We start from the raw sequence: 27,973 nt of genomic DNA, 5'->3' as shown, positions 1-27,973 counted from the left end.
ATCAATAGTGAAAGAAAGTGTTTACAGTGTTGAGTCTATTCACACATTCTTCCAGTAAAGTCTCAAAGTGATGCATGGTGCAGCATTTGCTATAAATACAATCTTTCCCGGAAACCTCCTTGACAGTTTCAGTGTTGGCTCTAGTTATTTGAGTTTCATAGAATGACAGTTAAAAACGTAACTACCATTCTAATCTGCCAACATTCATGATATTATATGACATGACATTTGGATATTATAGGCCACTGACATACCATAAGTAACTAACTGGAAGGGTGGATAGATAATTGTCAAAGTCAAGCCACTGGGGTAAATGTGTAGTTAACTTTTTAAAACAAGAAGAAGTTTCACAGTGATGATAATGTACCAACAACAGAAAGTTGCAAGCCTATGAAAAATACCAAGAAAGAAATTCTACTTTTAAAGGGACATGTGGCAATAGGACCTTTGCATCTAGCCTGAATTACAGGCATATAATTATGCAGTCCACCAACCAGTTGGCCAGTCTCTGCTTAGAAACGGGAGCCTCTTGAATATTTCCTTCATGACAGATATATAGGACCATATGGTTGCCACCTGGTCTAAATTGTACCTCAGGGTGCACCATAGGCACAACAAGGAATGCTATGCTGCCTTACCCCCAGTTTTACAAAGCTGCATGTTCAATCTGACTTTGAAGATGATTGTGGAATTCCAGGCAGTGCCTCATATATTCTTGGTAAAGGTGACATGAAATCAGGTATCACATCTAACAAAGGAATATGGTTGCATTGCAGGGAAAACAGCTTATATGTAAAAAAAAAGTTTTTTTAAGAAAGAGTTAAACCCCTTCAAATCTACACTTGGAAAGAAACTGCCGGATTTTTTCTAATCAAAGAAAGTATGTTGGCAAAAACACTTTATTTTGCAGTATGTGGACATTTTTATTTTTTAGGTCACATTTGAACTACTGGAAAGATATTAGCTGTAATTTGGGTTATGATCACACAGTTAGATACTAAACTAGTATTCATCACAAGAACATGATATATATTTGTCCTTTTGACTGAAATCCAGCCAAATATTTAATGGAAATTTTCCCAATTCCAAACTATATTTCAGCAAATGAACACCTGCTCGTTCTTGTAGTTGCTGTTTCTTTGTAAATGTTTCCTGGCTGCGAATGTTTAAAACTGTGAATAGATAAAACTTATGCTTGCCACTAGAGGCCCATATAACATGTCTGTTGCTCCAGCGCATCAATTTTCTCTTTAGCGTGAGTAAGTGAGAAGTAAGAATAAAGGGTGGAGATTGGAAAGGACAGCCAGAGACTGGAAAGAGAAGACAAAAAAAAGCCTATGGTTTAATGGTGACAATGACCTTAACTTAGAACATTATTTAAAGTATCTGGCTAATAACACATAAATAATTTGCCAAATTAGACAGACAGAGCCACAGATGAAAAGTTTGATGCCAAGTTAAAAAAAGTTTAGGTTCTACATACCACCTGTAATCAATCCCAACACATAGAGAACTCATTAGGATTTGGGATCTGGCATATTCAGACCTTGTAATCCCTCTACAATTTAGATCTGATCATATAACTCCTATGTACAGTATATTAGCAGTTATTAAGCGTAATCAAACAATGTAAAACATATCAGCGTGATATTGGGTTATATTCTGTAGTCAATTGTGTGAGTATGAAATAAAGGGAAATCTTTAGGGAAAGTGTTACCACATGTTTTGAAATGCTCTCTTCCTCAGTATCATGATCTGTATTCACAAATGGCTTTTGCTCTGATTCATTCCAGCAGTGAAATCAGCTTAAGCTGCTAAACATTATGATTAAGTTCAGGATTTATTTATTTATTTTTTGCAATAAACAGTCATTCTTGTAAATGTTCTTTTTGAACGTCTGGAGCAGTACACTGTGACTACATAATTTCTGTATTTGGTCATTTATGTATTGTTTAATGAATTAGTTTATGTATTAGTAGCAATTGTAATGTTCTAAAGATGTAATAATGCATGTGGCGTAGTAAGTCAAGGGTTCATGTGGAATGCTGAGTTGGCATCCTTTGTCATGTCAGTGTTACATAATCGAGTGCAGAGAAACCCTGCAGAAAGGCTGCCTTAAATCACTAAAAAGGATGCCCTTTTGGCTCCGGAAAGTCCGTACCCTTCACACCCTCCACATTGCCCAGTCACACTGCCCAACAGGAAAGACAAAGGTCAGAAGTCCACGCTGCATCACCAGCACACCCACCGGGAGCAGGAAGCACTCCATCAATGAATACTGTCAAACTTCTTAACAATATAAAGTCATACTATATTATAAAAATGATAAGAGAAATTTAAGGATTAGCAATTCATGTATTTATGTTTATTTATTCATGTCACTACTAAGACAAAAATCTAACATTAAATATCCAAAAAAAATTTGATTTATATATTACATGCATTCAATTCAGGCATTACTAATCTCCATCAGGTTGATTTCCCTCTATCATCAGAGTGCCATGAATGTGGATGTATTAGGCTAATACTTGCTAGTGAGGCACAATAGACAGCATTATTTAGCTAATTTGTAAGCATACCTGCTTACTGGCATTAATCACAGATTATAATATTTAGCGTATGTTAACTAGCTTGATAGCGAACTACTGTCTTTAAAACATAACAGCTGGACTAATATTAAGATTTTCATCCTTTTTTAACATTAAAGATAAATAGGTATAATGAAGCAATCAGCTATGAGATAATGCTTGTATTCTAACAAAACTGAAAATTGAATTAACACGACACACATGTATCATATTTAAGTTATAAATACTGCATTATGTCTGAGTGCTCACATCCTATTGACTTACATTTAGTGAAATGCATAGTTATCATAGTTTAAGTATTTAAGACACAATCTGACTAGAAATAAGCAGCTTTGCCAAATAGGTTTTTTCAGTCTGTAGTATGACACCTCAACTTTAAGAAACTAACACAACACTGTGCTATTTGGGTTAAAGTCTGCTCAGAGCAGTCACTTTTCTTGGAAGGCTTCCCACTAGATTTTGGGTATTTGAGCTGTGGGGATTTGAGTCCATTCAGTCACATTAGCCAGTGTGTGAGGTTTTATGTCTGTAAGAGTGCACACATCTTAATAGCTTACATTAAAATAAATGCATAGTTTATGTGTATTTACACAAGTATTTAGGACACAATATAATTTGTGTTGTGGGTCAAATGACTTTTGGTGAGGTCAGACACTGATGTGTGTCTCTGTGGAGGCTTGGGGTGTAGTCAGTGTTCCAGTTCTCACCAAAAATATGTTTGCTGGGGTTAAGGTCAGGGCTCTGTGCAGAATACAAACTCTTTCACTCCAACCTTGGAAGCCCAGTCTATATGGCGCTTTGGCTTCATGGCCAGTTTGTGCTTCTAAAGTTTTGGGCAAAGGATCAGACAGACAGACAGACAGACAGACAGACAGACAGACAGACAGACAGACAGACAGACAGACAGATAGATAGATAGATAGATAGATAGCTATAGGAAAGCCTGTATTTCTTTTAACTGTATATCATAAGATGTCAAACATTTACCATGTGACCGGTTTTCCCAAACCGCAAAATAAAGCGAAAATAAGAGTTAACATAAAGCATGGCTGTCTCCACTTCCAAGGAAATTGAAGATACTGTATATGTGAAGTCTGTCATTAAAGTATCTTAAAGCCCTGGTGACCAGCCTCCTGTCTGGCTTGGGGGGTGAAGATTCTAAGTTTGGCTAGTTGGAAAAGCAGATAGTAAGGAATATTTTTACCAGATAGAGCAGATGCCTGCTGTGCAAATCTGTCACAAAATGCTGTAGGTCTGAGATCACGTGGTTTATAGACTATATCTTATGCAAGAGAAGAGCATGTGAAGTGTGCTATGAATTGTTCCAAAAAGTGTTTTTAATGTGTTCCCAAAAATCATGCTGTTTTCTTACACTTTATAGTACACTGCAAGGCAAAAAAAAAAAAAAAAATATATATATATATATATATATATATATATATATATATATATATATATATATATATATATATATATATATATATATATAAAATACTCTTACTTCTGATAGATTTTTTTTTTTTTTTGGTCATAACTTCTCCTATTAATCCTGATCCCAGCCCATTAAGGAGTAGGTGTATATAATATCATATCAAAGCTTCTGCTTCTACAATAAATACAACTGGCCTTCACTGGCATCAGTTCTGTAGCACTATATTTAGACTTGAGGTTACAGTAAAAAAGAAAGATTGGTCTCAGTTAATGCTTTTAAAACATCCACCTAAACCTCAAATTTCCCCTGAGGGAAGTTCCTGGTGTCTGAGTGAAGCTTTGGTCATCGAGTGCTAGTTTTAATCATACAGCAACAAGTAAGCAGGATGTGACTAATAGTCGATGCGAAAGAGAAATCATGCCTTTACCCAGTTTGTCACTCAGCAGAACACGGAAATCAGCAAATGGGAAAATGGGAAAGGCCTACATCTGAGAGCCACCCACTGCATATTTAGAGCAGACCCCAAAATATGACTAGCATTAACATTTAGGGACATTTTCCAACAGTCTTTTAAAAGTATATTTATCACTCCAAATATTATGTATGGTTAATGGAGTACATGTTCCAGCACTGGGTTTGTACACTATAATGGATTCCACTTGGCCTATTTTAGAAACAAGGTGCAAGCGGCTCACAGAGCTCCAGGCTATAACTTCAAATTTAGTAGGAAGTTTACGGGCTGTTTTCAACATGTTCCAAGGCAGAGCGTCCTCCAAAGTGGCTCCCAGAGCCAGCTTACCAATCTCCACCTAGCATTATCTAAGAGTTGGCCAGTGAAACAGATTGCCTTTGGGAGCGCTAAAAGTGTGTGCTGTACACGCGAACCAAACTCACAATAGTCATCGTCCTGTGGAGCCCTGATGTCATGGCTGAACTTATCACCTCACCAGCTGTTCCTGACTACTGAAGCAGTGTGGGTAGGGGACGAAAGAGAAAGGCCTGAATACCCCACTAATGTTTTGATAATAAATTCGGTACTTGAATGCTTTTATGTAGAATGTATTTGCTAATGGACCAAATTCTTATACTAAAAGCAGATTATATTTCAGAAAGCAAGATGATGAACATAAGCCTATAAAAGCAAGTTGATAAACATGAAAGTTGCATCCACGGTCCAGAAGGACTAAGGGGGACAAATTGGTCAGGGATACGTAGCTAGGAAGTCCTTTGTTGGTCATTAAACCCCAAACCACTATTTTTCCAAACTTATATTCCAAATTGACTTCTTATATTTATATTTATTCCAAATTGACTTCTTATTTTTGTTGAAATATTATTCAATCCAAACTTATACAGTACAGACCAAAAGTTTGGACACACCTTCTCATTCAAAGAGTTTTCTTTATTTTCATGACTATGAAAATTGTAGAGTCACACTGAAGGCATCAAAACTATGAATTAACACGTGGAATTATATACATAACAAAAAAGTGTGAAACAACTGAAAATATGTCATATTGTAGGTTCTTCAAATTAGCCACCTTTTGCTTAGATTACTGCTTTGCACACTCTTGGCATTCTCTTGATGCCTACTTTGAAAAACCTACAATATGACATATTTTCAGTTCACTTTTTTGTTATGTATATAATTCCACATGTGTTAATTCATAGTTTTGATGCCTTCAGTGTGACTCTACAATTTTCATAGTCATGAAAATAAAGAAAACTCTTTGAATGAGAAGGTGTGTCCAAACTTTTGGTCTGTACTGTATATATATATAATTTAACACAAAAACAAGTACTCCTGTAAAATATCTTGGACCTTGTAAAAATTCCAGGAATAAAAAAGCTTGATTGCTGGAAAAACATTTTGTTGTACATACTAACAGTGGCTTTACAAACTTTACAAACATTCTATACAAAACTATTTTACAGTTCAAGATGTACTTGGCTGAAGGACTTTCCTTCGAGTTTATAAAGAGAAAGTAATGCTGGAAAATTGTCACACAGTCAAGAACCCAAATCCTGATGTTCCTGAAGATCCTCACCCCAAAAACCCTTTTTTTTAACCGTCTTATTGTCTGAAGTGCACTGCCATCTGTGGAAATCATAAAGGAGAAATGCCTACTGCAGTAGAGTAATAGACCTGAACCGATGTTCGCTAATACTAAATAGCTTCCTTTAAAAATACAGAGGCTCTTTCACCTTAAGAAGCCCTGCTGACAGTCAACAAATAGTGATTTCATTTCAGCAGGAGGCCAATTGGCAACAGCGTGTAGTGTGGAGTGGGCGTCTAGACCCAGGCAGCTAGACACAGCGCAGCCAGACAAACCCTTAAGCCCTTCGCTATGTCAGCTTCCATTGACCTTTAGCCAAGACACCTCTTGAGACCTATCCAGCATCTTTTTTTTTCTTTTTGGCATTGCTGTGCATAGCTGGGCATTAGAAATTACAGGTTTTGCCAGAGAGAAGGTGTTGTTTGCACTCCAGACAGCGGACATACCACGCACTTTAGGGTTCAAAGGACATGCCAGCATAGCACATGCTCTCGGATATGTGGCAAAAAGGCAAAACGTTCAAATCCTAGCAATTTGGAAAGACTATTGGAATGTTCTTGTCTGAAAAGATTTCAGCAGGTTGACTGAGTTCGGAGCTTGTTGTTTGAGCTGCCACCATTCTGAGGAAGAGGATGCAGAGACGAGGAGGTGAAAACAGCAGGACATTTTCATTTTTATGGACAAAGAGTCTACATTTGTTAATCTGGCCTTGGAACTTTTTTTAGGGCACTGTACTGCACTGGCCGTGTATTTTTCCTATGCTGCTCATGAGGGGTAAAATATGGTCTGATCTATAGTAAGACATAAAAAGCCAGACTTTCTGATGTCTGGTGAAAGCATGTTGACTTCGAAACTGTCTCTAATCATTAATCTTGCTAATCTTTACCAATTTACTAATCAGTAAATACATCAAATTTTGGGTTATAATATAGGATTTGAGTTCCAGCTCATGAGCTATGGAAAATCTTTACCAAGAAACCAACAGAATAAAGAAAACAGCAATATTCGGCATCGCCGTCCTGCTAAAGCATTTGTCACAGAATATTTGGCATGAGATCGCTAAACATTTTTACTGCCCTCTATTGGATATCAATTGTAGTCCTCTAAATTTACAAAAGGTACAAATGCAAATATGTGAACAGCCTAAAGTCTTAAGGGTGATCTGATTCTAGTATTTGATATATGTGAAAACAGGTCTACATTTAGGCCTTTAACATTTAACAATACATTACATTTAACAACAAATTAACATTTACAGCATTTACACATAATCATATGTGTTCCGTCTTTAGTATCTTTCATGTATATGAACAGAAGTTATTCAGGCAAGGGCAAGTCACTCTGAACATTCATCTCCCCAGAATTTAGGGCTCGGGTCTTGTGTCTGGCTGTCGTATAGTACAAACACAAAGGCTTGTGATTCAGAGCACAAAAATGTCTGCTGACAACATGTCAAAGCAAACACATGCATGGCAACTGTTCACTTTTGACAGAAGCCTTGAATTAATTACAAAACACAGATTTGATTTAATTTTAAGCACACAAACATCTGGCTAAAGTACACATTTACAAAGTGTTTTTGTTTTTTTAGGGGAAAGTAGCTAATAGTAATAGAAGTTTCAAGCGAAATGAAATATATTACAGAGCTCCGCTGAGATATTACAAGAAGACAAGTTAGATAAACAGAAATTCCGACATCAGCATTTATGCAGTAATACAACTTAATATGCACTTACAGGATTAGAAAAGCATTGGGATTGATGCCAAAGTAGAGAACATCATGACAAGTTAAAGCCTTGTTTGTATATAGTTGACATCCAGTGATATATTTAAACTGGTGAACAAGTGGCTCCTTTCAGCATTGACTGTAAAACAGGGTTCAAACCATAATAACACTCTCATCAAGAGCTGCACAATCCCTGCAGCAGTGTATAGCTGAGAGATATAGGACGTGAGCGTCTTTGTTTTTGAGGAATATCACAATGTATTAAGTTGGGAGCCAGTGAAGTTTTAGTCTGTGTGTATTGGTAGTCAATACTAGTGACTCACAAAGCAAAAAAAACCCAGAAATAAAAACAAAAGGTATTATTCATTCCATATGACAGGAGTATTTTTTGCTGCAAATGGCAACAGTTACCACATCTTTCCTCTTTGGCAAATTGAGCTTCTTTGTTTTCCTTTGTTTTTATGTGTTTTGCTTTGTATTTCTCCAACCATGTATCATCCAAATACCCTTAGGAGAGCAGCATGAATATGAGTAACATTCGTTAAGGGTAAGAAGAGGGTCAGTTATTCCTCTATGTCTTACACTATTGTCCAATCAAAAACACATTAAATCTGGGCTTTCATCGTCTGCTCTGAGAAATCAAAGCTATAAGTTCGGAGAATCCAAAGCCAGAAGCTAAACATGTTATCATTAGCTACTGGTGTATCCAAAGAGGCAGTGATGTTTTGTTGTTTGTTTGTTTGTTTTTTGGTTGTTTTTTTGTACATTCTATACATTTCCACATAAGTATTATACAGAGACTTTCATAAAGCATCTTTTCTGTAATGTCTAGCTATAAGGAATGTTACTGTTAAAATGTATATGCATATGGTAGATATGACCCTTAAATAATTTCAGCTGCGTTGCTTGTCAAAGTGGCGTGTGTTTAGAAAAGCTTGGCCAATAATAAACAAAATTACTTGTGAACAAGAAACATTTATAGTCTTAAAGGCAAAACAATTGATAATAGTTCTACTACAATTGAAAATAGTCATACTGTATGTGTGCATTCTGATAATGAGCAATACATAAAAGGCTTTAAAGAAGAATATAGCAACAATGAAGATAATCTAACATAAATTAGATAGAATATGTGTAGATTATGTCATTGGTTATAAATATCATCAGATTTTTTACATAACGACATACATTTGTATACTCGTTTTTATTATGAATTAGTTTACAATAGTGAAATTTTGCTTCAACTAGTGAAATCAGACTATATATATATATATATATATATATATATATATATATATATATATATATATATATATATAAAAAATACATGCCCTTCAGTAGTACAGATTTGCTCATGCAATTGTCGGAACTTTAGCGAAAAAAGCAGTTAAGCAATTTGCTATGGCACTGATCTGCATTTCTAGCTTTAGAGAGAAATGTTCAAAAGTAAATATTTATTCATGACTATTCATATGAATAAATGTGCAAAACATAGTTCTTCCTAAACCATTTAAAATCCTCTTATAGGCCTGATAGTGTGGCTATAGGCACTAATACCACCTTCTGCACTAGCATGCCAATTATTCTTTTTTTAAATAAATAATTTTATCATAGTTTCTTTTCCTCTTGCAAGCCCTTATGTATTCTTTGAAGTGGTTGCATGGTGTTGAGAGACTTACCCAGATGAATGGGCCACTTTGCCAGTTGGCGGCTTTGGTGTTTGGGTTTTGGGATTGCTTTCACTTGCTTGTCTCTCAGTGGGTCTCCTGCGGGCAGACTGATGCTTAGTGGTTTCTGTTTCAGGCTGGATGGGCATTAGAACTCTGGATGTGCCAGTTTGGATGTAAACTTGCTCTGGTGCCACCTCTTCACAGCGTGGTCCCTGGTAACCCGAGCGGCACACGCAGGTATGTGGGCGACTGCACGAGCCACGGTTTTGACATGGGGGCTGGCAGTCCGCTAAAGAGGAATAACGGTGAAAGATAAACAATGCAATCAGTCAGCAATATGTATATGCATTTATTTATTTATTTGGATATGAATTGAAAAAAAAATCTTATGTGATCTTGGAATTGTGCATGAAGGTGATTAGAACATTGACAGATGGTTAATAAAATGTCTCAATTAATAAAACAGCAGCTCTGACAGTGGTGCCAGCTACAAGGATCATTTCAATATCCTTTACCTAAAGCATAATGACTTTCAGCAGTAGCAAATATACCAAAGTGTATATAGCAACACTCGAATTAAATAGATCAGAAACATATGCAATCATTTCTATCGTGAAGTTTTCTATAAGAAGTCAACTTATTTAAATTTTTAAACATAGCCTCTAGTGTCAATTCTTTGGCACAATGCATATAACTAGCAAATCTAAAGTTGGTTTTAGAAAGAGACAGAGAAAAAGAAGGGGCTGAGGAGTAAACAAATTGTTATATACATAACTATATTATATACTATACATATTATATACTATATTTAAACTGATTTTATATATATATATATATATATATATATATATATATATATATATATATATATATATATACTGTATATCAGTTTAAATATAGTATATATATATATATATATATATATATATATATATATATATATATATATATATATATATATATATATTATAGTATATATATAGTAAATTATTGTATGTGAGCAAAGGTTTATATGCAGTTGATATCTGGAACTGGTTGTTGCACATTTATTCCACTATGTTAAACCTAAATATAAATTGATAAAGATTTCATGTTTTGCTTTAATTAATGAAAGTTTCACGCTTGGGAAAGAGGTTTAAGAAGAATAAAACACTTTGAGGCACGATGTCCTCAATCTTGAAATGATTACAGTATCTCTTCATGTTGTGCCACATTACACCCATTATGTTTGATTTCTTAGGTTATTTATAAAAAATGTTGTGGTACATCTTCTGAAATATTATTATCACAGATTTAATGATCATATTCTTCTGATTTGGAGTGTAAAGCTGTTAAAGTTCTGAAGTAGACTTACTTATTCTTTGCCAGATCATGTAAGCGCCAGACAGCAGGTTTAAAAGAACGCTCACAATACAAAAGAAATCAGAACGCAAACACTTGACAGTAAGCGTGTCCAAATCCCAAAGCACTTCAATAACACAAATACTTTTCAGTCAGCATCACACTTATAAATAGAATGTTTCATGAAGGTCTTTGTTTACTAAATAAGTGTGAAAGTTCCCTACAACCAGAGTTTAGAGTGATTTAACACAAACCTTGTTTATCAATAGCTAGTAAATACAGGCAGCGTGAGTCAACCCCGTGGTCATGGTTGAGAGAAAAACAATCTGTGCAGGCTTCGAACTGGCCACCTGGCTACTTTAACGTGGTCTACAGGGGCCTGTAGCATGCCATGCAAACCAAACAAGCCTCTCTGGCTTGTGAAGCGCCTGTGTGTGCTGGATGGCAACCTAGAATTTATTACATTGTCCTCAAACAGTAAATCAGGCCACCGCTCTCTGGGGACTAAAGCAAACAGCGACGCTCTGTCAACAGCGCAGGAATGCTATTGACACAGATGCTGGGAGACACTGACAGATTACAAGCCCAAAAGCTTCCTCCAACTCTTCTGGGAGAGTGACTGTATGGCCTGCTGGCTTTCCTGTTATTGTCAAGCAGGCCTTGAACTTCAGTCCAAAGTTTGCCCTGGTATGGAGATTGGTCGTTCCAGATTCTCTGGGACTGCTCACCTCCTAATATAGTAAAGATAAAACCTCAATATTACCAAATCAGAATTGACTTTTTATCTATATTTCAGTAATATTTGGAAGTAATAATTTCCAAGAAGCATCTCGCATAATTTTGTCAGAAGAAAAAACGGCGCCTTAAATACAGGACTCCGATTGGAAATTTTGTTTAGCATTGCTCTTTACAACCATCAGGACAATATATGTTCTTTAAAACTGATTTTCAACGATCCAGTACAGGTCCAGAAATGTAGAATCAATGCCAAGCTGTTTTGGTAGCTTGTATAGGCCAAAACTTACAAACAAATTTTATGTTGTTGTTCTTTTTTTTCCATTTTATCATCATAGAACATATGATCCAGCATTTAGTGTTATAAGAACAATCCACTCTAAAACATAATCGTTTTCTAAAAATTCACTTTTACAAACTTTGACTGCCCAATTTGCCTTATTGCATCATGTTACAAGATATTCTGAGATTTTATTTGATGCAGTATAAACCACCATGCAGCATTTGCACATTTTACTGCTATAAGTAAACATCTGCAGAGCAACAAGATTTAATATTGATGTAATGAAACCTACTCTATTGTGCATGTTTTCCAGATAATCCAACTTTTTATGTTTCTTGTTAGGACAAAACGAAAGCTGGGTTAAATCCGAGAAGCCCTAAATTTCGAGACATATTCTGATTCCTCTACATTGAACTTTCATATTTCTGGAATGTTGAGCTGTTTTTGGATTGGACAAGTTTTTCTTGAGAACGTGGGGTACTGTATTTATTTCTGGAGTATCTCTGGAATTTCAATCCTATCCAAATCTATCGTATCAAGTTTTTCTTTTCTTTTTTTGGTAAAGACTGTGCGTGCATACACATGAAATAATTACAACATTGACATTTTATTTTAACTTATTAATAAATTTTTATTTAAGAAAAAAAAACTTTTAATATACAATATATTTAAATTGATATGTTAAATAACTTTAAATAACTTAGGTTCCCTGCTGGTCTAGTGGTTAAGATGCGGCGCTTTTACCGCTGCGGCTCGCGTTCGATCCCCGGTCAGGGAACCAACCCCAGCCATTAGGGTTGCACAAGCCAGTGCACTCTTAGTGCCGGTCCCAAGCCCGGATCAATGGGGAGGGTTGCGTTAGGAAGGGCATCCAGCGTAAAACATGTGCCAAATCGAACATGTGGACCATGAATACGGATGATCCACTGTGGCGACCCCTAATGGGAGTCTAATTTTTCCATATGCTCCTACTGACACGAAAAACAGTTTCTAGTATCGCAACGATTCTCACATCATAACGATATATGTCCAGAAATCTCACTTAATCCTTGAGCATTTCTATTCTAGGCCAAACATTTTAAGGCTGTGTTGTTCTGAATCATCACCTGACTACGTGGATTTGTCTTACAATTTGAGCGTATAGTTCTGCATAATTTTCCTATGTTTATTATGAAAATTCTTGGACCAGTTTATGAGAGCATCAATCAAAAACCACATAAAAATCAAACAGTGTTTCTTCAGTGAAAGAAATCTCGGTATCCGGTTGCTATTTTGCGTCATGGGTCTAATTAATGCCTCCATGACCCAATACGTGGTCACTACCTTAAATCATGGTTAAAGATGGGCGCAGTTGGACTCTGACACCATGAAAACACTGTTCTCATTGTAGTGTATTGGGTGTGTTAGTGTTTCCTGCACTGTCACTGCTTCCACATGCAGCTTGGCCCAACAATGTTGCAATAATTGCTGTCATGCTGACTTGTTCTGCACATCATTAAAACTAATTGCTCTGCATTCCTTTCATTTGGTCAAAAAATGTGCTCTCTTTTACACGGTAGGATATAATAAAAAACAAACATTTGTAAAGAACAAAAAAAAAAAAAACCTTCTCAGCATAGCCAAGGATGTCCAGGAAGGATGTCCAGCCATGGGTGGTGAGGTGAAGAGATGCAGTGGCCCAAAGAGTGAGCATGATACACTTACACTCCATTTCTTCTCATTTTACCACATAACAGGTCATTCAGTAAATGGAATGAGTGATGTGATGCTTTCTGATTGCCACATTGTTTCATATCTGCTTACTTCAAAATGCAAAAGACTGAACATTCAGTGCTGTTATGCTCCAGCAGCAAAGGACAAACACTGTGTCATAAAACCACTTACATAAAACCTATAACATAATACCCCTCACATAAAATTCAAGGAATTTATGCCACTACTTGCACTAATCTGTCATTAACACTGTAATAAGCCTACATTTAGTTTTGTTAGGTGATCTGACTTAATCAGACATTATCTGACTGTCCAATGCTGAAATATTCTTAACCCAAACCCAAGCACTTTGGGTAAAAGAATTTAATTTCTATTATATGCTACGGCCTTCAAAAACACGTTAAGCAAAACTCCACCATAATCATAATCAAAAGGCCAACTAAATGAAGAATGGTGTTAATTCCTCCTGCACTGTCCAAGAGAATTTCTATGGATTTGAAATGTTCCTAGAAATGGTGCTTCAGCACTGAGCATTACTGAGTGAATTTAATTATTTTACAAGAAAAGTCATCATATAAAATAATCACTTTCAGCAAAGTAATTGTTGTGCCAGGAACCATTAGAAGGCTAAGTGTTGCAGGAATGGAGAAAGTCAGAGCCTTCTTTAGGAAATAGGCATTAAGAATGAGACAGCTAATTTATAATAAAGACTGGAGAGAATCATTAGTCATGATATCAAGAGAGAAAATGTTCAAATGGAAATAAATAGTAAGAAAGTATTCAGACAGAAGAAATAAAATAGTTTAAAGGGCAAGTGACACGCCATAGCGCATATTAGACTTTACTAAAACACACCATAGCATTTTACAGCAATTATTTTCTTTATGTTTCGCAGTCCGGCATTTTTATGATATCATGTAGGCGTAAATCTTATTCTGTATTTTCCATTCTATCTTGTAATATACAGTATTAGGTTCTATCTTCATGCTTCTCTGAAAGCTTATTGGGAATATAATCTTTCAGCAACCCGTGTCAGTATTTTGGCTACCACTGAATTGGGTCACCAGTGCAACCCTTCACCTCTAATTTCAGATAACTGAGATCTGACATACCACGTGATAAAATGCTTTGAAGAAGAAGTGCTTCTTTGTTGTGTTACACCCAAAACTGTGAAGCAGCCAATCTCATGAGAGCAGTGAGCAGTACGAATGATCTCCATATGGCAGCAAGGCAAGACTGTGTGTGTATTTATTGTGGTGCATAGTGGGAAGATACTACAACTTACATACTACATTGGGCATATGCAGATAATCTGTCTTTGATTTAAATATTAAAGACAAATTTTTAAAGCTTTCTCACTTACCCACAGAGAATTATGCAAAACATAATGTGGAAGCAAGCTAATATAAGGCTTGATATTAATATGCTTGATATTTCATCAGTTGTGGCTCACTGCATGTCAGATTCTTAAATTCCTGATTTCTGAACAGAAGTAAAACCAGTACATTAATCTGTTAATCTGTGTAATCAATTAATATCCAAATTCAACCTAATATTGTATTAAACCCTATAGAGGATAACAATGAGCCTTCACTCACGTGTGTATTAATTTCAGGCTGTGCCTGTCGGCCTATAAAACTTTTCCTCCGTCAGGAAGAGTTATGCCCCTGTACTGTGAACTGTGTAACCCTGGTCCTAAGCCACCCAGGCCTAGTAAAGAACTGAAAGGCCTCCATGACTGTTGGTGTAGCAAATTACCTCACCGCCAACTCAATAACCTTACAGCAGAAGCCAACCTGTTTTAATGACTTTCCATGGGTCACAGGAAGTGTGTTCACAGACACCGTAAAAATGTTGCCATTTATCCATCTTTAATATTCAGTGATTTTTAAAGCATTCACTCCATGAAAGGTTTCTGGACTCTACTTGATAAATCTTCATAAAACTGTAAAGCATAACAGCCAAAAGTACTGCTAATGGACCTAATGTCCACGTGCTAACACAATGACACACAACCAGCTGGTAAACACATGGTGATGAAGCTAAAAGAAGCTGTAAAACTTTGCTGCTCTCTCGCATATGTACACACAGCCACTCACTATCTTTGACAGATCCCATCTGAAAGGACAGATCCCATCTGTAGGTTCAGAGAGAAATCACAGAATTTCATGGCTTCAAATCTAACAAATAATAATATTTAATAATATTTGGGAGAAAGGTAGACCATGAAAATAAAATGTTCCCGTTCTAAACAATTTGACACCTCAGCTTTAAAATGATGAAGATTTCTTAAATTATATAATACATTTCTTTTTAATTTCATTATTTCTTTGTTGTTGTTGTTTGTTTATTTATTTATCTATCTGCCAAGCTTTCACATTAGTTAGTTAAACAAACACAGCTATTGACATGGTTTAATGCTATAAAGCCAGGTATAAGCCATTATGTCAAATTTCCCCATCAAATGTATTATTCTATATGTTAATGCTTACATGTTCAGTTTTGGTATCTATCATTGGACACGTGTGCACTGTTTTTCCCATTTCCTATTTGATGCAACTGTGATCAAGATTCCAAAATGAATTCAGACAGACAGACAGACAGACAGACAGACAGACAGACAGACAGACAGACAGACAGACAGACAGACAGATAGATAGATAGATAGATAGATAGATGAACTTTATGGATCCCCAAGGAGAAATTTGCGGTATTAATACTACCCCATGGGGTTACTTGGGAAAGTAATTGAAAATGTCCAAAAAATTCACCATATGAAGAATTTCCCCTGGAGTCAGCCATGGGAAAAAGTAAATGAACTAAGAATACCAGATAAAGATTAAAATTAAAGAACAACAACAGAGGTAATATTGTGAGCTGCTTATAAGATTCTGTGTTTATACTAAATATTGAAACAGACATAATAAAGCCTGCGAGCCACCTGTGTACTGCAACCCTTGAAAAGAAAGGATAGCATATAACCAAACACTCTTTAGCAATTCAACTAATTACAGTTTACAGTTTTTAGATCACTACAGAAATAAAAACTGAATTTGATTAGTGTAAACATAAACTATAATCCTACATAATTCTACCTAAACCTAAATAAACACTACAAAACCTTTCATCTTCAAAACTATGAAAACTTTTTTTTACATTCTACAATTTTCATGTGAGATTTTCAACATCAGATCAGTAAATGCTTTCAAAAGAAATCACGACATATTTTTTGACTCAAATGTGTCATGTGATATTTCATGTTTTTGGTTCTTTCGCTGTCTCTGCCTCATCGTTTGCCTGTTCCCTAATATGCAAACAATCAAACTGATTAGTTTGGTTAGAAATTAGACATTTTTTCTACAGATTATGTCCAATAAAAATGAAGCACTTTTAGCCAAAGAGAAATCTTAGCGAGGTCACATCGGCACGTCACATCAACACTGAAAGATATTATTACAAAGCAGCTGCACAGAAACACAAATGTGGATTTAAACATGCCAAAAAGGACAGTTGAAGGACATGTAGATGAAATTTTGAAGGGAACACATTCTCTACTGGGTGAGTTAGTGGAATTATAATTCATTACAGCAGGCAAATGTAGAAAAGTAAAAGCAGTCACAGTACAAAGGCGGATATAAAAGGAAGGTGGGAGTTTCGAGTAAATAGAAATCATATACATGAGCACACAACGGTGTTTAGAATTATAGAAAAGCTCTCAGGTACAAATTTAGGTACGAATTTGCCCATGTCGTAAATGTCCACAAGGCTTTTGTAAGGACACAAACTCATTCAACTGTATTTTATGAAGTGCAAATCTTCATGGTATGCATGTGGGTCCATGTCGAGTGCAGCAGAAGGTACTGATCATCGCTCTGTAATCTATTATAAGTGTTTGGAAGCTGCTGAAGGCGAAATGTTTTGCTATTATCTAACCGTGTGTCAACGCACACTACTGAGACACATAGACGCCAATCTCAAGCAGAACGAGGAAATCGTGCGGCATCAGACTAGGCATCACAGAAAGACCTGAATTTTCCAGATTGGTCCAACACTGTTCGGTGTTGCTTATTATTAAGCATGAAGATAAACAGTTTATTGAGTGCAAGTGAAGCCAAGAGTTTGGTCTGGTTTTAATTGAAAAGAACTATTAGGAAGTGCTTCACATTAGGCGTGAGAGAGAGAAAGACGTTCGGTATAAATACCGGATATGATTAAAATGGACTTCAAGTAAACAAACAAATAAATAAAATCAGGAGGTTCTTGTATGTAAGGGTATTGATGCTGTGGGTTTATTGTAGATTGTAAACCAAAAAAAGGAATTTATCACAACTACAAAGAGGAAACAATCTTAGATGAAAAAAAAAGTATTTGAGGGAATGTTCTCTCAACATGATGAGGGGGTAAAAAGGAAAAGAACGGTAATTAAGATAACTCTCACACCTGCATTTTTCTGGGACAAGTCCAACACTGAGTTGAGGGATGTCTCATGTTCTCCAGAATGATGGTGTCTGTCATGCTTCGGCTCTTCAACCTTGTCTCTGAAAGACTTTCAGTGATCCTATCCTAAATTGAGCCCCTTTCACATCTGCATGTAGAGTCGTTCTTCTGTAAAACTATTACATCTGTGTGTATGCGTGTGCGTGTGTTTCTGTGTGCGTGCGTGTGTGTGTGTGTAGTTAATCTGCGCTTAGTCACAACATGAATTATGGAGGTATGACACTGTTACTCAACCATAGCTCTAGGCATCAGTTCCTCCCTAATGAGAAAAGCTGCCACTGACAGCTTTAAGATTACAATTCCGTCATAGAGAAACAGAGGATTCTGGGATGCAGGTTGTATTAAATGTTTTTACAAATGGCACGCAGGTCAGTCTGTTCTTTCCCCCACTGTGAGTGTGTTTTCTTTCCCCCGTAGTCTGTAGTGTGTACATGTGTGTATATGTACAGTATGTAACATATGAAATGCTTGACGGCACACATCTATGGCATACATCAGTTTAAATTTGGAGCTACACGCAAGTGTGTAACGCACAAAGTATGCGTCTCCCACTACGAATGTTTTCTCTAGTAGCTTTGCTTCCAGATCTAACCCCTCACAGTTGTCCTTGTTGCCAATCTGTGGTGGGTTTGCGTGTGTGCGTGTCTCTCTGAGTTAAGGTCTCTGACGTGTTTGAGGCCAGGCACAGTGGCACTTGTTTTTACTCATTTAGTCAGGCATGGTGTGTTATGCTCCAACCTGGATCAAAGCCATGTACTAAAGAGAGGCCACATGTAGAGAGAAGAATGATCTTGCAAGCCACTCTTGATAGTCAACGCATCCGTGCAAACCGATTTCAAGTTGACACGTTATGTTCTTCTACGGTTTTTAAAAGCTTTTGTGTTGATTTTGAGTTTGCATCTTCACTCTTAATTGGGAAACCAGCAGAAATACAGACGCTCGATCAGAATGTGTTATAAATGCTGTTAGCCTGCTCATTTCAACATATTAACTAGAACAATTACGCATCTTAAATGTTTAAGCTTTATAAAGTGGTTCTCATGTCTCATATCATATCTATTAATTAACGATTTAAAAATGTTAAAGTATTTTGCATACTATATAACTGTAAGATTTGTATGATGTAAAAATGTCAAAGCAAAAATTTCCTCTCCCACACCAACTCTGCACACAGGGCAGTTATAATTGAGGCTTTCCTTTTGTGAGTTACAAGAAATGTCTGTGCTTGTAAAACTTAAAGATAAGCTTGGCAACACTTTTCAGAAACCTTTCATTTTGGTGCTCAGAGCTGTTGGACAGTAAAAAGGTGGTAACTGATGCATCTCATAGCTCAAATAAGGCATTTTTGCTATATACCAAGCCCTGAATTTCAGATATGACATATTAGAACAGTAAATACTTAACACCTATATAACTATCTGATACAGATTTGCCATTTTCTGCTTTATATTGTTAAATATTAAATATGTTAAAGTCTTGAATGATTCTGAAGCAGATGTTCAGAAGTTCTTAAAATAGCAACAGATTGTCATCCAGGAATGTGCCATTTTCCACAAACCACAAACAAAAAAGAATGCAATAACAAAGAGATAGTTGCACTTCTAAATGTTGCAGCTGGATGTTTTTTTACAAAACGTGACCAGCTATTTATTACTCCTCCTTATCTGCCTTTTTTTTTGTTTTTAATTATGTAGCCATTTAGGTATCCAGTATTGCTGTGGCCAAATAAAAGTAGAGCTACACCCATAATTAAGCACCTCTGTCAGGAGAACTGTGTGAACCAGATGCTGTGGGCTGGTAATTTGTGCCTTAAGATGAACAATATGGCAAAAATACTTGTTCGGTACCGTAATCCAGCAGGATGTTTGCATGCACGCTAGGTTGCAATTCGCCAACACCGAGGTTTACAGGATCACATATGCAAAAGTATGTTGTTTCAAAACAACATAAGCTTTATATCGGTATACATATTGATATATTGATCTGATCACTGCTTTATCTGCTTAGTGTGTCATTAACAAATTATATTTATATAGATTTGGCAAAAGTCATAGAGATACTCTGAAAACACGCTTACAGTGCTGATTATGACGGAGTGTGTGTGTGTGTGTGTGTGTGTGTGTGTGTGTGTGTGTGTGTGTGTGTGTGTGTGTCTCATGTAGGCATGTGCTCTGCTGAATGGTGCTACAGGGCATATCCTGAAAAAAAAGTGTGATTGACTCACGTTTGATGCAGCGGTTTGTTCCAGGTGCAACAGCCCATCCTGAACAGCACTGCTGACCCCCACACACATGTGGCCTGCAGAAGCAAAAATCACCATCTCTATTAGCACCAAACTTTGTATTAGAAGCATGCACCACTTCAAAAAAAAAATACTTGGAGCTCATGCCATGGCTGTAATGCTAATTAAAGACCCATGCAAAGACTTTAATGTTCCAGAGATTTTCATTAAGCAAGCCACGATAGTTTCATCTTGTTCAAATATGGCAAGAGCCCCTACAGAAATATGTCAAATAATTACACTTAAATTGTGTGTGATTCAGTAACATGTTCAAGCTGGTTGTGTAACTCTAGCCAGTGCTGTGGATTCACACTGCCTGCCTCTGTGTTATACATTGGGATCTGTGTGAAAATAAATATGGAGGATATCTGAAAATTTTGGCAGATGATAACAACCACTGGGTATGAAAATCACCCGGTGCTTTAAAAGAGACTGTAAAGTTTTACTGGAATGTTGGCTTTTCTCTCAAACGCAGAACATTTATTGCAAATTACAGTCCTTGTAAAATGTTCTGAACAGTAAGACATGGGAAGCATGATAATGTGAGGTTCATTTGTACCTTCATTTTAAAAAACTGTAAGTCACCAAAATTCCTTTAAAATACATTATTCGTTGTGTTGTAATGATTTGATATTGCCTGGACTTGCAGTGGGGTGCAAAGATCTGAGACCCCATTTTTCATTTAACAAAAAACTTGTAACCAAATTCGATGATGGTTTGATGATTTTAAAATATTTACTTATATCTTGAATTTTATGCAATTATTATGTAATATTATAGTATTACATATTTAGATTATGTATATTATATTGTGTTTTTTTAATTTTCCTGGTAGCATTTTTTTGTAGATCACCTGATCGCTGCCTGTTTCCGGTTTTAAATCTGATTTACGTTTTTTGATTTGTCGGCTCACTTCAGAAAACAAACTGTAGGCCTGGTCCTGGAGTGATCTTCAGTTGGCCTGAATTTAACACTGAATAAAAGATTGTGAAGTGGGGGATGTTTCACAATTTAAATTTGAGAGTGGATTACCCGATGAGGCGACCTCCTCTGATGAGCCCAAGACCACAGCAGACAAAGTGGCTTCTCTAGTTGTGCTCCATCTAGTGACCTCCCCTGATGAGATCAGAGGATGGCCTCACTTGCAGAGCTCCCTCCAGAGGCTTATGAGGGGGCCTCCTCTAACAAACTTGAACCAAAGACCATCAGAGCAGCCTCTCCAGCAAAGCTTCATTCAGATGCCAAGCATACAGGCTTTCCTAAACAGTTTCCTCCCATGTCCTGCTCTTGCATGAGGCCAACAGTGCATCCTCCCACACCCTGGTCCAGTCTAAAGCTGATGCTGCATCCTCCCACACCCTGCTTCTGTTTGAGGTCAATGGTACAGTTTCACAAAGTCCTACTCATGGTTCAAATTGACAGCATGGTTTCCCCACCCCTGCTCCTGCTTCAGGCAGATGACATGGCTACTACAATCTGATAAAGAGGCATCCCACCCCCTGCTCACACCTGAGGATGACAACACAAACTTCCACCCCTGCTTGTGCTTGAGGCCAGTGACATGGCTTCTCATATGCTGAGCAGGCATAGGTTTGATAGTTCCCTTTACCATGCCCCCCACAAAATGAGCCTGGCAAAAGGCCTCCCACGCTTTACTCATACCTGAGGTTTTGCGACCGACCTCCAATGTACACCCCAGCTAGAATGCAAATGTTCCAACAACCGAACACTAGCACAGATGTTGTTTTCTGGCTGCCTGCCTTATGCCAATATGCCCCATGTCACTTTCCACAGCTCCTCTGGTAACAGTCAACATAATGGAGAATGGCACATTGGCCTTTGCTTGGATGTCTTACCCAAAGGGAACAGCATAGGGAGAGGAGTGTTTGTAGGCATCTGTCAGAAATTTCCCCCTCATAACAGCCCACAGTGCTATGGCATGCTATTCCGTGCTCTATGTTGTGTATACATGTTTTGTTTTCATTCCTGTCTTGTCACCACCTATGTCCCAAAATTGTTTGTCACTCTCATGTATGCGAATACTCTCACCTGCTTCCAGTTTGCTCCTTGATTAGTTTGTATATTTAAACCCTAGTGAATCTGTGTTCTGTACAAAGTATGGTTTAGCGTTTACCCGCCCTGACCATGCTGAGCCATGTTTGTTTGGTGTTGTTTTGGTTTGGTGTTCTCTTCTTGTCAATCCTGTTCCAACTCTCGATTTGTCTCTCTTGAATGTCTCTGGTTTTTGTGACTGGTAGATCACCTGATCACTGCCTATTTCCTGTTTTAAGTCTGATTTACATTTGGATTTGTTTGCCTGCTTCTCTATTCAAGAGTTATAACAGCGTTTGTACCCATCTCTACTATCTGTTTTCCTGAGAGACCAAAATAACACCCGGACCTATTGAGCAAATCGAATGCAATACACTCACCATAAAGAATGATCATGAAAAAACATGAACATGCTGGTCAAAAATAAATCATAACATGAAAGATTATTAAACAAGAAAAGGCAAAACAATATGTAAGCAATCATTTATGACACTGGATTCATTACTCCTCTTTATTTTTTTCATACCACAGGCAGAAATGTATTCTTGTAATTACACAAAAGAGAACTCCAATTCCCATGGGAAAAAAATCCTTAAACAGAAGTTTAGTGTCATTTTGAAAAACAGACAAAATCTGTTCCCTAGATCAAGTATCAATAGCAGGCTTACAACCATTTCGTATTTTGTGCAGAAGAAAACTGAGACACGGTAAAGACAAGGATGTAAAGATTTTTCAACGCACTGAGCTGTATGATGGAATCGGTGGTTAACTGACCTCATATACTGTATAAAGCACCGTGGAATGCATAAAAAAAGAGAAACCAAAGGCCATTGTAGTTTAAATGGGCTGCATACTATTACACCAACATGATGTCACAAATAAGCCATATGGATTCTTGCAAGCTGAGGGAGAAAAGCCACATCCATTGACCACACCCAATATCACAACCCTAACCATTCACTTATTCATATGAGTTCATAAAGCTGAACTAATCATATATAGAGACATTTCTTGACTCAAATACAGAGGAAGTGTCAGATTTCTTCTACAATATTATTTTATTTTCACATCACAGTGCTGTTGAATGTTTCAATCTAAATGGTCAGAAAGTGTCTGTTAATTAAAATAGCTGTATATATTGACATTTTTCGAATACTTTATTGTTTTAACAATACATCATACACTACAGTGGGATTTGAACGCTGGACGTTCCTCATAAACAGATTTTTATCATTTGTTTAATCATTGACATGACAAAGCTTTCTTTTTTGATAATACTGAGTTCAGTTGGCAGAAAAATAGAGGCTGGTGAGCAAATGATTATTAAAGGGTGATATTAGTGATAAAGTTTAAAAAATATCTCATGTCCTTTTAAAATATAAAATCTTTGGGAAATCGCTGTAAAACAAGGGAAATATAGAATCTGCTTCCAAGTGGTGTTGAGAACTTTACCATTGGTCCAGATCACACCTCCCTGTCATTTTCATTTGTCTATAACTGCACATCCTGTTGTGTTTTATTGCTTACATTCGACACTTTATTATCAGTAGAGTTGAAAGAACAAGAACTTAGAAAGTAGAACAAGTCTATTTTCTAACCACAACCTACAAACATATATCAGAGAACGCATTGCACTAAGGTTTATTTTCTTTTAGAAATGAGCTTATAGAAATAAGACTTTAAAAATATATGATACTCTTGAGTGTTCATGCCAAGTCCTGATATAGCATGCAGAGCATGTGACTTTGGTAACAAAAGCTGCATTTATAAAGAACACCATAATTCTTATATACACATATTTCTGTCAATTCCCCCTGTACAATGCTTTATTTGTGCAACAAAGCACATGGAGTCGAAATTTGAGGCTTTGCTAGAAGAGAAGGACTTCCATGCAGTCTAACAAGTCTGTTTAGTGCAAAAAAATACAAATATGTTTCATGAGAGAAACAGGTGATTCTGAAAACCAGCTGCATCTACAAAAAGGTGGCAGGGCTCTAAAGGAAGAACCACGTGTAGACCGGCTGTGTGCATCGACTGTAGCACACACACACACACCTATATGCACATGTGCACACACTTCAGCAGCACTCTACATATACCAGCACAATGGCTCCAACATGAGTCTCGCCAACTCATAGGAAATGTGAAAGATCAAATGGCACCACTAGCAACTGCCATAATGTTTGTATAAAACAGGAATTAATTTTTATATATTTATTCTTTGCAGAGAGCAATTCAGAACAGGAACAGGTTGAATAAGTATGCATGCTCTCGTTTTGCCCAAGAACAGTTTGGCTCATGAAAGAGGAAAATATCCTCTATTATAATAATAGCAATAGTAATAATAACATGACTACACTTGTTTCTTAGCGATTGCTCTGAAATTAACGCCTTTTATAGAGCAAACCATAACAGGTGGACGTCAAGTGAACAGCACAAGCTGAACCCACACATACATTCCTCACGTCCACCAAGTTTACCGCTCAAACTTCTACCTAAAATGAGTCATGGCCCAGTGTAGACATTCCTTCACCACTACTCTCTTCTTAAGAAATTCATCACACGGCTACTTCATCAGATTGCTCATACATCACCAACTGTCCATTTAGCATTAATTATCATGTGCAGATGGCAAATACTCTAAAGTAAGTGTGGTACTAAAAAGCCCAGGAAATCCATTAATGGTAGGTAGGGTCGTTGAATAATGCATCCGTGTGAATTGAGAACCATTCCGAACTACTGCTGTGGTGAGAATCACATTCTTGTCGTTCCTTGTCTGTGCACAGCATAATCCCCAGTGTTGAATTAACGCTTACGGTGTTTATATAAGTCAAGTTGGACACTGTGAGCACTGTAATAAGTTGACAATAAGGATTTGCTGTTGAACTGAAGAATCTGGATTTGCTGTGAAAGGGATTTCTGGGCATTTATCATCACTGATAAGTTCAAGTATTTATGTAGCTATAGTTAAGCTTGTGTTAGGAATCCCATTCATACCATTCATTCTCAGAGTTTATGGCCATTTATAGATGAATGTACTTATGTATATAAACAGTAGTGCCCACATGACTATGCTAACATCTAGTGAACTGGATTAACCCTTTAGTGTATGAATAAATACTCAAAGAAATGCTGAAACGTCTTGATTTCACTCTACACAATTGAATTTGCATCTACAGCATTAGAATGAGCACCATGAGTACACATAAGAATGTGTAACTCTCTGACTATTCATTCTTACAAAAATGTTCTCCTTAGGTTGACTGGATTTGGTGTTCTTTGGGTTGTCTGTGTGGTGAAATCCTTCAACATTGAAATCTTAATTTGAGAAAAGCACAAATTCAGTAAGCTCCTCCAAAGGTTCCTACACTTTGGGAAGAAAGGTCTCCTCAAGAGTTATTTGATAGGGAAACATTTTCTACCTACTTTTCAAATGTTGTTGCATTGTGTTGTGTTGCATTTAAAAAAAAAAAACTTCATTATTTTAAGCCAACACTGACAAAAGCGTTCTTCAAGGGTTATTTGAATGGGAAATGTATCGAATTTTCTAACATGGTTCTGCATGCAAGCATTTCTGAAAGCATTCACTGGTTCTACTATAGGATCTAAAACTGGAGGGGAATATTTCTTTGTTCTGAACACATATGAACAAATAGAACCTACAGAATAGAAAGTGTTCCTTAAAGGGTACTTGAGTGGAAAATGGGCCCAGATTTCTAAAGTTGTTCTGCTTGCATGCATTTCTGAAAGCTTCTACTGGTTCTTCTGCAGAATCTGAAAGTGTAGTAGAACATTCAGTGTTCTGAACACATAATGGAAAAAAGTTAGTCTGTACATACTGTACATTCTGGGAGTAAATCTTACCCAGTGAGGCGCTTTGGATGAGCAGGAATGCTGTCCACGCGCTCAGGTGTGTTGATTTTGCTGATGCTCCTCGCTCTGTCAGAAACCACCTTCCTGCCAGTTTGCCTCGGGATTCTACCGGCTTTCTCTCGGGCTTCTCCCGTGTCCCCCTCCTGCAGCGGTGCATGATCCGCCGGGCCGGTCTTGGTCTCGGTGTCTGATCGGGGACTTTCCTGCGAGTCGAGTGCATGGGACATGATGCGTCCCGGATCTAAAGGAACTCCGTTCAAGCTTCTTGCCCGCAGCTGCTCGAAGGCGGCGTGCACGGAGGCGGCGGCTGCGTCTCTCCGCTCGCGGCCACCTGCGCGAACCTTCCAGGCGTCGCACGTGCGCGCGAGCGAGATGCCGACCGACAGCACGAGCAAAACCCACGCGCGGTTCATGTTTTTTTAACGTCTATTTAGTGCGATAACAAGTCCAAGAAAAAAAAAGTATTGCGGTCGCTGTCCAGAGTTTGATTGTCAGTGAAGAGAAATCACGCGCGTCCACAAGAAAAAAAATCTTCAAACACGTATTATAATGCAAGCCAGAGTCTGAACAAAAATGTAAAAAAAAAAAAAAAAAAAAAACAGAAAAATAATTAATTAAAAAGGGGAGAAAAAAAACACGCGTGTTGAACGCGGCGTGCTTGTTATCCACTAAGCGTGCATGTGACGCTCTGTGCACGCGCCCGTTCACGCCTCATGGTGCTGATGTGCGTGGCGGAGGCGCCGCTTCTGCTCCTGTGCTGTAGTGTGCTGTAGTGTGCGGTGGTATGTGTAGTGTGCTGTGCTGTGGTGTGTGTAGTGTGTGGTATGAAGATTGAATGGCGCTCCGTTCCCTCCCCGGCTCCTTCTCAATTCCGAATCATCGGGAGGGTTTAGGAGGCTGAGGGAACTCCTCCTCTGCGTACTCAAACTCTCCCTGCCATCAACGCAAATTACTACTGCACGCAAACGCCTTCATTTATAATCACACACCTTGTCGTTTCACGGTTGAGTGCAAACGTTTACACACCTTTTAAAGTAAACAATTAAACAACCTGAAAAATCAATGTTTTTTTTAGTTATTAGTGTTGGAATCGACCTGTACTTGATACTGTTCAGTTTTCAGTGAAGGTGAAAACAAGATTTTGAAGTGATTTTTTTCTATTATCCAGATGTTCCTACAGTCAAGGACTAAAGAGTGCTGTAAGGGTTCTTAATACACTATTCTTTTGTCTTGGAAATTCATCATATGAACAGTCAATAATCCTCGTGATCAGTTTCATTTATGGTACTTGGCAGACACCCTTATCCAAAGTGACTCACTATTATCTCATTCATACATCTGAGCACTTAAGGGTTAAGGGCCTTGATCAAGGGTGCATCAGTAGTGGTAGTGGGATTTGAACTCACAACCTTCTGTTCAGAAGTCCAACATCCTAAACATTAAGCTACCCGCTACCCATCATTGAGAACTCTAAAGCCATTCTGAACATAAACATCAAATTGGGTGCCAGTCCATGGAAAGATTATTATTCACACACAATTTAGAGTCTCGAATCCATCTAGATTGGTGAAAACAGAGGAAACTGACATGACCACAAGGACAACATGGAGAACTCCAAAGGAGGTTGGGTAATTGTGAGGCATCAAATGGAGGGTCTCTTAGAGTTGCTTTTTATTTAAAGATTAAAGTAGATTTACATTTAGCATTTATAACCCCCAGAAATGT

The 27,973-nt window shown here is 37.3% G+C and overlaps 1 protein-coding gene across 1 annotated transcript in view; it reads right to left on the bottom strand.

The window, feature by feature from the left end:
• LOC124390099 (latent-transforming growth factor beta-binding protein 2-like) overlaps positions 1-27,109 on the bottom strand; it is a 106,668-nt gene extending 79,559 nt beyond the window's left edge. The window contains 3 exon segments of the mRNA XM_046855810.1: positions 9,483-9,762; positions 20,267-20,340; positions 26,240-27,109. Of these exon segments, the coding sequence (XP_046711766.1) occupies positions 9,483-9,762; positions 20,267-20,340; positions 26,240-26,661 (776 nt within the window). The 5' untranslated portion in view covers positions 26,662-27,109.
• Between the last annotated feature and the right edge of the window lie 864 nt (positions 27,110-27,973).

This window comes from Silurus meridionalis, chromosome 8 (assembly GCF_014805685.1).
Source record: "Silurus meridionalis isolate SWU-2019-XX chromosome 8, ASM1480568v1, whole genome shotgun sequence".
NCBI classification, from domain to species: Eukaryota; Metazoa; Chordata; class Actinopteri; order Siluriformes; family Siluridae; genus Silurus; species Silurus meridionalis.
This window is presented reverse-complemented; position numbering and strand designations above follow the sequence as displayed.